The sequence below is a fragment of the Cupressus sempervirens genome, chromosome 8 (genome assembly GCF_028749045.1).
Source record: "Cupressus sempervirens isolate cs-2001-9-10 chromosome 8, ASM2874904v1, whole genome shotgun sequence".
Lineage (NCBI taxonomy): Eukaryota > Viridiplantae > Streptophyta > Pinopsida > Cupressales > Cupressaceae > Cupressus > Cupressus sempervirens.
In genome coordinates, this window is record NC_143125.1 from 460,539,605 (window position 1) to 460,554,378 (window position 14,774).

At 32.1% G+C, this 14,774-nt stretch overlaps 1 protein-coding gene across 1 annotated transcript; it reads left to right on the plus strand.

The window, feature by feature from the left end:
• The first annotated feature begins 11,985 nt into the window (after window positions 1-11,985).
• LOC149543220 (aspartyl protease family protein 2-like) lies at window positions 11,986-14,012 on the plus strand. The gene is made up of 2 exons (XM_089798080.1): window positions 11,986-13,351; window positions 13,507-14,012. Exon 1 carries the CDS (start codon window positions 12,011-12,013, stop codon window positions 13,340-13,342), a length of 1,332 nt encoding a protein of 443 aa, XP_089654206.1. The 5' UTR covers window positions 11,986-12,010; the 3' UTR covers window positions 13,343-13,351; window positions 13,507-14,012.
• Window positions 14,013-14,774: the final 762 nt, after the last annotated feature.

Below are 14,774 nucleotides of genomic sequence, written 5' to 3' on the forward strand. Positions count from 1 at the left end.
GTAAATTCATATGAACATTATTGGTATACTATTTTGATAATATATTTTTGGAAGTGATCTAACACTTGTATAGATATGTTAAATGAATCTATCTAAAGAATGTTGATAGATGCCCACTACAAAATTGAATCTAATTTAGTATGCCTAAAACTATTTGTATTTCTTTTATCTTCATTTATTTATTTTATTTGTAGAAAATTTGATGATTTATTTCTCCAAACCTTATAATTTTAACAAATATTTTATGTGGTTATTAATTTTTTTTTTTTTTATATTATGTTTATAATAAAATTTAAAATTTTGACATGAAGATGGTTGTCAAAATTAACCTAGAATGATAAAAGTTAATGTTAACCCACTCACACCATCCCACTCAACCCTTTCTGCCATTGTAGAATACCTATCAACATTAATTAACAATCTGAAACCTTTGTAAATATGACAAGAAACTACGAATGGGATATTTTGCAAGTAATTCTATATATGGAAAGAAGATAGAAATGAAACTCATCAATAATTGTGTCCTAGAGAATCAAATCTGAAATAGCTTTTAAACCTTCATAAACTAACACCATCTAATATTACAATGATTTTTTCAAATGTGCTCTAGCCAATGCCAAATATAATAGAATTAGGTTTTCAATATAGTTGGATTGTCTTTAACATATGAGGGGTGTTTACGTGACATCATCAAAAACTCTATTCTTACAAATATGGATGGAATATTCATTGTGTGATGTTTGAGTTGTGTTTAAGTGGCATCATTAGAAACTCTATTTTTAGAGATATAAATGGAATATTCAACAATCATTATAATTCTTAGACCTACAAGGTATAAGCACTACGAACTTCAAAAAAATGAAACCCACTAAATTAAAAAATATCAATTGGCATAATCATTGTACCCACCTTCACTTTACACAAAAAACATTAATATCCACACAAATTTAATCTAAACACATCAAAATCATAGGTGGAGAATTTTTTTTCCCCCAAACTGGCCCATTGAACAAACTAATTGCTCCAAAGTGCCCCATTGAATAAAATAATGTACAAGTGTGTTCGAACGTGATTTAAAAAACACGCATGGGCCCATATCGAGTACCTAAGATTTGTTTGTGGATATAAATATTAATGGAAAAATAATCTCTATTGAGCCAAGATTTGTAGAGAGTTTCTTTAGAAAAGAACTCAATCTTGTTAATTCATTGTACCAAAATTTGTGTAACTAGGTTAATCCCTTAACTAGTCCAAATTACTCTTAATGAGTTTGACAGAGGGTTTTCAATTCATCCGGAGGATGAATTGAAGGAAGGAGACGTTAGAGAATGTCCTCCCCATCTAGAATTTGTGATTGTTATGCCCAATCACTTTGAGGATTATCCCTTACCTCTTCTGACATTACAGGCTTCCCCCTTAAGGAAACAAGTCCTTCTATGTCAATTTTAAACAAGGACGTTGAATTGAACAGTAATTTGAATCCCCCTAAGGAGAACCTATGCAAGTCTCTAGAAAGAAAAGAAGTAGAAGTAAAGATGTTGATTGAAGACCTTAATAATATGGTGGTGTAGGATCTCATGAATCAATTTATGGATGAGATTTGTGATGAGGAGAAGGTGAAGTTATAGCACTAGTAGAATTTTAGCAAATAAATGACCACACAACCGTAAATTTTAGTCACAAGACTAAAATGTTTAGTCACGTGACTAAAAGTGAATGAATTCTAATAGTGTTTTGTAGTTTATAAGATTAAGTGACTAAATCAATGACTAATTTGGTCATAGGGTAAAATCACAAGGTTGGACGAAGACAATTAACTAAATAAATGATCAAATAAATGACTAAACAACTAGTCACTAATAATTAGTCACCCAAAAAAAATACTAAATGAATGATTGATGATTTTTTTATCATACTAATATATTCTTTAATTATTTTATAACTTTTATTACTCAAAGATAAGGATTTTGTCATATCAATATATCATTATCAGTTAACTTCTTCTAATACCCTCTTAATTGATTTAGAACTAAAAATAAACTCAAATCACCCTAGTCTACCCTCAAACTCCTAAAAATCTATATTCTACAAACTCTTGAGGAAAATAAAAACCCTCCATGCACTAAAAAGAAAATCCAAGTCTATATTTGTGTATCAAAAGGATTATTTATCACTTAAGTATTCTATAATCTCAACGTTTAAGTTTTATTAATTACATTAATGTCATGTAATAACTATCTTTGAAAAATTAACCTTTAATTGGTTAGACAAAACACACAATCTTAAAGTTTTCCATCTATAATACATAGACCATAGTTGTGGCATGCTTTTAATTTATTTTTAATTTTATAAAAATTTCAGTTTCTTTAATTTTTCTAATTTGAATTGAGTTTTTGTAGATATTTTATAATAGATTATAAACATTCTAGCACTAAAATAAATGTTTATATAGTGATTCTTCTTTCTCAAGTCTCCTGCAATGGATCAAGATATAAATTTTTCTTTTATTTCATTACATCTAATTTGTGCACAACTGGTAATTATTTTATTAAATGTTATATAATACTAATATATATATAGATATATATAAGAATTAATTTAATTACAATTTATTTTGATAATAATTTTAAGTAATATATAAATTGATGTTTATAGAATAATTTAATTTTTCTTTTCCACATTTAAATTCTTTAATCATTTTAATATACAAGTACTTATATATATATATATGATTAGTTCCAATTTGTTTTTTTATCACCACAACCTTTGCAAAAGTTATGAACAAGTTTACTCGTGAACTATTTCAAATTACACTAGGGCACAACCCATGGCTTCATCTCACGCTAATGTCATAGAGAAGTTTTTCTGACCCTGTCTCCTGCTCCAGGCATCTTTACCACTCTTGTCTTTACCCTTCCCCATAGGTGGCAAGGAATCTAGAAAGTTGATTCTCACCACTTAGGGAGCACACCTTGTAGACCACCATAGGATTGACTTAAGTAATGCTTTTTTGTAAGTTATATGACATGTTTTCTTAAAACCTTTAATGATTTTGATTTCTAGATTCTTGTAATTCCTCCTGAATCATAATGAAAATGTGTACTAGTTTGAAAAAATAAATTGTAGTGTACTTTCGAAATGTTTATACTTTAAATACTGCTATAATTCATTGATGTTTTGAGCAAATATTTTTTAGAGTAAAAGTTTTCCTATTGTCACTATATGTTTGATTCTTCACTATGTCTAGGGTAGGTTATATATTAGCACAAGGGTGAGGAGGAATCTCCTATAAAGAAGAAATGCCCACACTTCAAGTTTGTTTATGCATGCCTAAGGAAAATTCAAGAGTCCTAACCTTCACACCAATAATCTTTTCTTACAAAAGGTATAATAGGGCATAACTTCCAGCTACAAAAATGTTGTCAAATGCTGAACAGGGAACAGTTTTTTTAGCAGACCTCCAAGAAGACCTTTACCTATCATTTTTTACACTTCCTACATGGCCAATTTTCTTTGGCATCATAGTTAGCTCTGTTGTTAGTCCATCTCATCATTCATATTCATTAGGAGAAGGCAATGATAAACTGAGACATATGTAAGAGTAGAAAGCTCTGGCTTTTGGTGTCTAACCCAATTATGTTTCACTCAATAAATAGACCATCCTCTCTACTTGTAGACTATTCTCTCTATATAAAACATGTTTATTTCCATAAAATATATACACAATTGGAAATGTTCTTAGATAGATCTATGAAAAATATAAAAGAGCATACAAGGCATGTGAATTATTTTACAAAATGTATATAATAGAATAGGATAGTTCTATTGATCTCTAAAATAAACTAGAGTAGTGTCATTTATTAATTTTTTCAATACAATTCTAAAAATGGAGTTATTTCAAAGGTTTGAGAAAACTTCAAGAAGACAAAATCCATGACTTGAGATAACATTCTCTTTGCTAGTGTTGAGACAAGATTTCTCTATATGATTATATGGGCATTTAACAAAGCACAATGAAAGAGGGGCCTTTATTATGGAATATAAGTAGTGCAGCTAGCTAAACTGAAATGTGTCTAGTTATTTTAGCACAGAAGAGGTATGTAATTTCTTTGATTATAAACCTAAAAGAAACTTGCCTCAAAGAAAGTACCATTTGATTTAGGCCCACAGATCACAATCCTCTTTCATACAATTTTTGTGGCTCTATTATGTGGTAGATGCATCCATACCTAAATAAGGTGATTTATTAGTGTTACCTATAATATTACTCTTCTTTACTATAGTATCTTCTCTAAATAGAAAATTCAAGTGTACAGATGAAGAGTAGTTTGCATAATACCAATAGACTTGATATCGATATTTATGATTACCAAGCACTAAGGAGTAACATTGTAGTGAGGTGACAATCACTAGTTCCACCCATCAGGTGTTAAGAATCTCAAACTTTTCTATCATAAATAGAACAAAGAAATCGAGGATATTAGAAATCCTATTCAAAGAAAATGATTGGCATAAAGAATGGAGTAGAATAAGGATAGTGATTCATTATGTCAATATAAGGATAGTGGGTATAAATAGAAGCTCAAAAAAATATAAGAAAGAACATAGAAGTCCAGTAAGCATATTCCTAGAGGCATACAATCATCAAGAAGAGATAGGATAGAGCACATGGAAAAATGTACAAACAATATTATTGCATTAAAGATGCATTTGAGACCCATCAATTAATCCTCCATGTTAGCGCTTAATGATATCCATTGAGGGAAGCCAGGAAGTTGGAAACAAGTCAAGAATTAACATTTTAAAATAGCCAATAATCAACATCTACAACGTATCAACATCTGGAACTCCATTACAAAGAAACCAACGAGTATTACAAAAAAGAAAGAGTAATAAAAAATTGTTAACCTAGTTTAGTAGTTTGGAAAAACATTAGGAGTACTTAATACAATAAAACCTCTAGAATAATACCGAGTTGAAATTATATATTTATATAAGGGACAACACATATAGTAGCATAAATATTTATCATCGATTATAAGTCAATATTGTGAAGAATGGTTTATAGAACTGTTGCACACAAAAAATGTGTAGAGTTACATAGTAGCATAACCAATCAACTTTACACACCAAGGAATCAATAGATAATATAAAATAATAATTGCTATACTGACTATTCATACTGAATTGAATAATTGTTGGAAGGTGGATAGATAAAAAGTTACAATATCAAGAAATAATCAATCAACCATGTGTGGTAAAAAAACATACACAGACTTTACATATTTAGAAGTCACATCAAAAAAGAGATCATCTTGATTACTACATAATCATTCTATATTAATGATATAGATTGAAAGATATCTGGAAGAATGAATTAATAGTTGAGGGTACTCTATGCCAAATGATGAGTGAGATACATAGAAGATATCATATCTCAAATAGACATTTAAAATTAATTCATTAGACTTTTTATCAAACTTTCAAATTGATTTTGATATCTAAGTGTTTAGAGGTAGTGATCGCATACTGAAGATGATCTTCAGCATTTCAGTTATAAAAAGGAAATAAATATTTTCAAAAGGGCATGTGACCTAGATATCCAATAAATTTTTTACCTCAAGAAGTCTCTTGTAGTATGAATATTTAGAAATTAATCTGAATTCTTGATATTCCCAAAGGTATTGACACAATGACTAGGTGGATCCACATTAAAAACTCCAAGGTGATAGATGTCCTCTCTTTGAGGATTATAAAGTTCTTCTAGGTTTAATGTCCATGACAAGAGTGGAAAACCAGACAAAACTTGTGCATAAAATGGTTTTCTATTGATTTCATTCTCAATTAACAAAACCTATAATAGGATGTTAGATTTTAAATTTCTAAAGTGTTAATGATTCAATGCATCTTTGCAAATGAATTTTTATTTGCTGAAATAATTTATCAATTGTTCTCCAAGTCAAATTTGCAATAAATAAGCTAACTGTAGAAATGTATAGATGTTAATTGATCCTTTTTAAAAATTTGATGACATAGATATATATTGCTCATCCTTTTATTCTGAAAAAATGTAGTTTTCAAAAGAGTGATGGAATAAATGAGACCCTTTTATATAACCTTATATTGATATCCACCATTGAATGAGTCATTGATATCTAATATTGTAATTTCTCTGGTTTTATTTGATAGTTTTAGTGAAACAAGATTTACATCACACCATCAAATACATCATCACATATTGCTATCATTTACCCACTCAAAAATGTAGGCATCTCCTTCCTCAAGACTATTAGAAATTGAAAATTACCATTTAAACCCAACACACATAAACCTAAAATATCTTTTAGACAATAATGCAGAAACGAATGAAGCTTATAGATCACAAAATGGAGCAACATACATGTCATCCTATAATGAATCTGTTGCATGCTTTTGAAACTTGTTACTTTAGTGGCATATGTGCCTTTCTAAACAAATTGCCATGGTAAGACATTTAGAATTGTAGAATTATATTTTACTGATTTAGAGTTTTTAAAATTCATTTTGAATTACCTTGATCACAACTAATTTTATTTCAAATTATCTTTACATAATTTTTGAATCATGTTCTTATATCAAAATTATTTTTTATTATATTAAAAAAAATATTTGATTTTCATGCACTATTGTAGTTAATAAATGAAATCACTAGCTAGCTAGATTGGCACCATTCAGGAAATAACTATTCTAAAAATGGAGGAAATTTACTCCAGTGGAACTCTCAAAATTGTGGAAGAAAGAGATCTAGGTAGAATTGAAGCTAGAATTATCACTGATACAATTGATGAGCTTAGTGCAAAAGTAAGTAACAAGAAGGAAAACTAAAATCTCCTTGTAAACTCTACTGAAACAATGGGGTGGATATCCAAACAAATTAGTTTTTCTTTAGATGAAAGACAGAGTTAAAGAAATTAAAAATACAAACTACAGTTGATAAACACCAACTCTATAGCCTTGGATTCCATATTAAATGAATATGTTTCTGCAACAATATCTTCTTTGTCGCAAGAAAAAGGTGTCATTGACCATCTTAGAATGAAGCAGCTACACCTTATTATAAATGTTGAATAAAAGAATAGCTTGCTTTACAGATTTTCTAGCCTTCTCACAAACCTTCCCTTCTTTCATGGGCATCTCTTTGCATTGAGCTTTCTTACTTCATATCTTATTTTTTTTTAAATAATCTTGTTCTTCACTTCTCTTTAATAGAAGCACACTAGCTTCTCTAACTCCTGAACCATAGATCTTCACATCTTTCATTTGTCCATTAAATCCATCTCCTATAGAAATCTAGAACCCAAGATCCATAACCACATCAAAGATCATACTTGTTTCCTGCAAAACCTCTAATAGTATTCTTACATCAATCAATTCCACTACCAGGTTGAGATTGAATAGTCAATCAAAGATATTTTATTTCTTTAATTCTTCATTCATCAGGGAATGTACAATGCGGTTAGCTCTATCTTGTGAGAAATTTTCACTTAAGATTCAACCAGGTTGGACTTGTAAGTGTGTGTGAATTGTACCATGGAATCATAATAAGAATCATCAAGTACTATTTGTGGGTCTTAAACTCCATTTATGTATAGTGGCTTTGATTGGCTATTGTTTGAAATTATTTGACCAAGCCTTGATAACAACTTGTTGGAAGTAATTGTGGTTCTAAGAGGGGGGGTGAATCAAAACCAGTGCTTTTTAAAACAAGTGAGAAATTTTAAATTTAACATTCCACAAGAAATGAATGCATAAAATTTTCTCCAAATAATCAATATGCAAGATGATAGAGTAAGAAGATAATAACTCACAAAAGATAGAGACACAAGGCTTGTGCCAATTGGGAAACCCTCAAAAAGCCTTATGGTATTGTCATAGGGAGAAAAACCACTCCATGAACCTCCTATTTTATTGAGTTTCAACTCCTTTTTATATTCATAGTTACAACTTCTCAGGGCTACAACCCATTTCTTCCTTTTGAATCTAATTTACAATCTCACATAAACATATAACTGTATGTTTATACAGTTATACATGTAAGTAAATTTACAATGAATCTTTTCAAAATCAACTTAAAATATTTAACCTGAAAGCCTTTATATCTCTTTTCAGGATTTAACCTTTTTCCACACTCTTATCAAAACATACATCTTCGTTCTCTTAAATAGAGAAGAGATTTTAAGTTATTTTAATAACTATCTTAGAATTTGTTACACAACTGAAGAAGGAAATTTTATATTCAAAAACCAATATGGAACTCTTTGAAAATTGACATACATGTCTTTGATATGAATATTTATTTTAAAAATAATATGAAGATCGTCACACATGTTTCTTGCCATGAAGTTTCAAGAAACTGTTAACTGCATAACCGCCATCTCAACAGAATGATCAATATAAACTGGGTTTTTCCTTTAATCATTCCTTCCATGCTGATTTTAAAAAATATGCCACAAAAAAATTACAAAACCAAACCGTAGTTCTATATTTTGAAATGTTCATACTTCTCCACAAAAAATATGGGCTTCCACATTATTCATCAAAACCTTCTATTTAACTCGAAAATAGACTAAGATTTTTCTATCCTATTCAAAGAAATTGAAGAGTCGTACCTATTTATGTGCTTTAACTTTATAGAGAATTTGATAAATAACAGCAAACCCTTTGCTTTTCTCATTCTTCCTGTATAGTACCTCCAGCATGCAACAAGAACATTGAATGAGTAAAAATAAATCAGAAGAAGAAACATTTCACTTTTTTTGTCTATCAACATTCCATCACAATAACAACAGCTTCAAAACAAAAAATGTTCGTCTAAAAACTTTCAACAATATCACCATAAAACTTATTGCCATGACAGTAACCAGATGTCAGCATTGTCTTCAACTACCTCCCATTGCGATAACTTTCATACTCAACATTCTGCTTTCCTTTTAGTGGCAATGCTATGCAAGAGTGTTTTGTAAAAACAATGGAAACTATATCAAAAATGCCCAAAACAAAACACTACAAGAATCTTTTGAGAAAAAATAGAAACTGAACTATGATTGACAGAAATACCCAGAACAAAAACATTATTGCATAAACCTTTGGAATCTGCCATACAATGTTGACACTTGATGAGTTTATTTACCAAGTAAATACCTTACTACATGTAATGATAAAATAGTCATTAGTTGTCTTTTATTACTATCATAAATGCCACATCTTTCAAAAGACAAATTCAATGTTTTGCCACATTTCTTATGAAATGTATATTGGAAAATAATCTTTTAAATTATTGCACAAAACATAAGTCAACAATCTCCCCCATTTTCTTTAAGGCAAAAAATTTAACCTGCCAGATATATTAACAAATATATTATTACCACAATAGAGTGTTCACTACTTAAAAGATTGTCAAGAATAAGAACTATAAAGTTTATTCGAACCATGTAGTGTTGATTTTTTAAGTCAATTTTGTATGTAGCATTGTAAGGAAAATAATGTCCAGCAAGATGAGGGTAATTTTAGATCACCTAGATTGCCTATAAAGATCTTACTTGAAATTCGATAAGTAGGTAAAAGCACAGACCCGTGTCACCCTTTTGTAAAAGAAAAGGTCAACAAAAGTATAACTATTCACCTTCAATGATATAAAATTGGTATTATTATTTAGAATTTAAAGATGAAGTAAACTAATGAAATGTGTAGAAATAGTTGAAGTTTAGGATTAAATATTTTAATAATTATTTGGAATAACAAAAGATATCTTTTCCTAATTTTTATAGATAATTTTTTAGTTCCTGAAAAACGTTGAAAATTAGGGGTTTAGTTCCCACCACAAAACTATATGGAAATAAATGTGTTTTTATTTGAACTCAGACTATGTTATAGATAACACATATAGCTAGAACAATCAACAATAAAAATTGACATTAGATCTATATTTTCTCTTTTATAGTACTTCAAATTTCAACTCACCTGAAATCGATGGTTTTCATCTCCCACCACATTTTTAAAAATAAATCTAGTCTAACCAAACTCTCTCCTCTAGAATGTATATGATTTAATATATTTTTGTCTCAAATTTGACATTTTTTCAAGTGTTAAAATATGTACTTGCAAAACTTATAATTACAATACACTATATCTAATTAAAACGCTATAAACTCTATATGAGAATATTATTGACTTTAAGCTCTATAAAATGGTGTTTTTATTTCACTAAAAAAATTCATAAAAAATAGTAAGTGATGTCAGTTTTCTGAAATATATTATTTCTTTAGTAATTGGATAAAAACTAGTATAAAACATGTATTTAATCGACATTTCCAATTGGAAAAGTGCGAGACCATATATAACTTAGATATAATGAATTTATCTAGATCATATTTTTGAGAAAAAATATTTTTTGGAAAGATATAATCAAATTCAGTCGTTATGATAAGTCAGCCTGAAAGGTGACACAACTTTGTACTTTTACCTAGGCAAACTTTCTCTCTAGCTTGGAGTGAAGTCTCATAATGATGCAAATGCTCTAACACTAATGATTTCAAAATAGAAACTTCTTTGAATGAGAGTTTGGTGATGATTAGTGGTTGCGTAAATAGATTGTTGAAAGATTGGCAATGATTGAATTAAATTTTAGAGGTTCAAAGGCATTCTTGGAAAGTTTTAATGTCATCTTTTTATACATTTTTATCAATTACAAATTGCATAATTTTCTTCTATGAAATTGTCTCTTTATGTGTATTTTACTCATAAATAATTGTGTCCTAAAGAATCAAATCCAAAATTAGATTTTACACCTTTATAAACTAACACCATCTAAAATTACAATGATTTCTTCTAAATGTGCTCTAGCTAGTGCCAAATATAATAGAATTTAGCTTATCAATATAGTTGGATTGTTGTTGACATAGGAGGTGTGTTTACCTGACATCATTATAAACTCTATTTTCACAAATATGAAAAGAATATTCAACAATCGGCATGACCCTTAGATCTACAAGGTGCAAGTGCTGGTATAATTGAACGTGATTTTCTAAAAGAACCAATTAAAATAATTATTGTACCCTATATAACTTTTCACTGACAACATTTATATTCACACAAATTTAATCTAAACACATTGGAATTGTCTTTTTTATGAGTATTTTACTCATCAATAATTGTGTCCTAAAGAATCAAATCTGAAATTAGATTTTACACCTTCATAAAGTAACACCATCTAATATTACAATGATTTATTTCAAATGTGCTCTGGCCAATGTCATATATAATAGAATTTAGGTTTTCAATGTAGTTGGATTGTCTTTGACATATGAGGTGTGTTTACTTGACATCATCATAAACTCTCTTCTTACAAATATGAATGAAATATCCATTGTCTTCGACGTTTGAGGTGTGTTTAAGTGACATCATTAGAAACTCTATTTTTACAGATATAAATGGAATATTCAACAATCAGTATATAACCATTAGACCTACAAGGTACAAGTACTAATTGAGTACAAATTTCAAAAAACGAAACCCACTAAATTAAAAAATATCAATTAGCATAATCATTATACCCACCTTAACTTTACACCAACACCATTCATATCCACACAAATTTAATCCTCGAAATCATGGTTGGAGAATTGCTTTGTTTCCACAAAGTGGGGCATGATCAAAATTATTGCTCCGAAGTGCCCCACTGAATAAAATAATGTACAGGAAGTGCGCCCGCCCGTGATTAAAAAACATGCGACAAAATAAAAGGGTGATTGAAACCATCGAATAGTCATAGAGGAAAAGATCATCGCCGAGTAGAAGTGCGCCACTGCAAAAAATAATGTCCTTGCAACCAGTAAGTTCAGGGACCCGTTTCCACAAGCAACGAGGTGCACATGCTTATTGCAATACGGCCAAACAATCAAGTGGCTCTGTTCATTATATCAGATCATTATAAATTCAAGTAGAATTCGATCGTGTTGATTAAACGTTAATCATGGGTGTAGTGAGCATTCTCAAGTCCGCAGTCATAATTGTAATCGTCCTCTCCATGAGCTGTTGCGATGCAGGGAACTACTACAGAATAGACCTGATCCGCAGAGAATCTGCCCAGTCTCCGTTGATGAAATCCCTCAACCTGACGAAGCCCGAAAGAATGCGGCTGTCTATGGAGAGGAGCAAAAGGCGGGTGGAAAGGCTGCAGGCGATGGCAAGAGGAGGAGCGAGTAGCAGCTATTACAGCCCACTAACCGATGGTGTCGGCGAATTCATAATGCAGTTGGGCGTAGGGAGTCCATCTCCACTGCTGCAGCACCTGATCCTGGACACGGGCAGTGACCTCACTTGGGTGCAATGCGGACCCAAGTGCACAATCTGCTATAATCAGACGGACCCATTGTACAACCCCCATGCATCTCCCACCTACAAGGACCTCTCTTGCAACAGCAAATTTTGCACTCGCTCGGACCAAACTGGCTCGGACCGAACCTTCTGCAACGATCGCCACACGTGCGGGTACTATTACTCGTACGGCGGCGGGGAAAACACGACCGGAGACATGGCCACGGAAACTTTCAGTCTCAAAGGATCGGCTTCGTCCGGTTGGAAAGCTCTTCCTCCGCTCGCGTTTGGATGCGGTTACCGGCAGGAAGGACGCCAGGTTCCCGGTACCGCCGGTCTAGTCGGGTTCGGAAGAGGCGTTCTTTCTCTCCCCTCTCAGCTGGGCAAAGCCATAAACAACAAGTTCTCCTACTGTTTGGGACCCGTTGACGACGACGCTGGCATTAGCGCTCTGTTTCTCGGGGACGCTCGTCTTCCCGGCCATTTCCAATCGACTCCTCTTGTTCAGGGACCCAATTACGACCCAAGTTTCTACTTCGTGGAGTTGCAGGGGATTAGTGTTGGCGGGAGGATGATTAAATATCCGGCTTCCACGTTCCGGAGTGGCGGTGTGATAGTCGATTCGGGAACTACGTACACTTTTCTGGTGGAGCCCGCGTACAATGCCTTGCTGGCCGCCGTGAGGTCTACGGTCAAGGCTCCCGTTGCCCAAGACGACCCTCTCTGCTACATTTCTTCGGATGTGCAGCTCTCCAAGCTTCCACGAATTGCCTTTCATTTTGCAGGAAACGCGAAACTTGTTGCGCCTCCACGGAACTCGTTAATAAGGGATGAAGCTTACAATGCGCTTTGCTTCGCGTATCGAAGTATTGGGCGTGTAGGTGAAACGTCTATACTTGGCAATATTCTGCAACAGAATTTCAATGTCGTTTTTGATACGGCCAAGAACAAACTCTCCTTTGCTCCTGCTGTCTGTGACAATCTCTGATGTAACTGGGTAAATGTTCTTTAAACTGTAGTCCCTATCTAATAAGTCCATGTGTAGTATTAAGATCGATAAGTTATACTAATAACAAGGATTTCTACTATTTCTACTTACGTTCATCGAGGATTGAAATCATATTTATTTCTCTTTTGGCTCTTTCTTTACAGTATGTTATATTCTCAAGGGCTCAAGAGTAGTTTACTCCAAATAAAGATCTTCCTTACCCAACCCCATGAGAATGATTCATACTATTCATGGACTCTTATTGCAAGGCATTTATCCAACCTTTTCAGATCATGGTGTGATTTGTGAGTTTGCACACGCTTATGAGATCATGGTGTGATTTGTATGTTAACAGCGCCAAGCAGTCCTCGCCAATTTCTTCTGGAAGATTAATGAAAAGCACCATACTCTCTCGCTAATCAGAATAAAGCACTTTTGACACTGATTATTTCTCGTTGGCGGTATTAATTTCTGCCATTAATAGCAGACAGCCAACCCACCGTCCAGCCCACAACTCAGCCGTCCATCCACCGTCCACAATAAATTGCATAGCAGACACTCTGCCATCCCAGCCGCCCATGTTTTTAATATATGTAATGTTGATGTGTGTTTTATGACCCACCAAACAGTAAAACAAAATACAGAAATATCTTATCCTCTCTTGAATAAAGTCTTGTGTATGCTAAGATTGCTAGAAGATCATAAAATGACTTCAAGGTTCCTTTAATGCCAGGTCTTGATTGTGGATAAGATATGTGGTTGATGTGATTTGCTGATAATCACAAGGGGCCTTATGTGTTTATTTAGATTCATTTCAAGCCATACTAGATGTGGGAGCTATCTTAAAGTTTTGCAATGTACTTTTTGAAATTTTCACAAAATATGCAGAAATTCAATAAGACAGGGTTTAAGAATTCTATTCTAATCCTAAGGGTAGTGATAACAACAAATAGTATTCTAGTAGACAAATTCCTCAATTTACCAAATTTCGCTTCGCCAAGTTATACTAAAAATATGCATGAACCGGTGCAATCTTCAAGGTTTATGCCAAAGATTTTTATATCACTGCATACACCATCATAAAGAACAATGTATACGACACATAGAAGTTGAGCATATGCATGTAAGGGGTTCATGCTAACTTTGCACGACGAGTTAGAATCACTAAAACATCAAAAATATGAACGAAAGGATTCATCAATACACCATCATATTCTTCATTGCAATCACCACACATTAACTAGGCTAAACTTAATCTAATTGAAAAAATTTAAGAGAACAAGAAAGCACTAAGACACGTCAAGTATTCACCAAACTCTAGTGAAAACTTTATTATCTTAGTAACTCATAGCAACAATCTCATAAAAATCTCTCTTTTAAAAATGACAAATGAGGCCTTTATATAGGTCCTCGATTACAATAGGTGGCCCGG

What these genes read in the sequence shown, in the direction of transcription:
- LOC149543220 (XM_089798080.1), top strand. Translation starts at nt 12,011, where the DNA reads ATGGGTGTAGTGAGCATTCTCAAGTCCGCAGTCATAATTGTAATCGTC.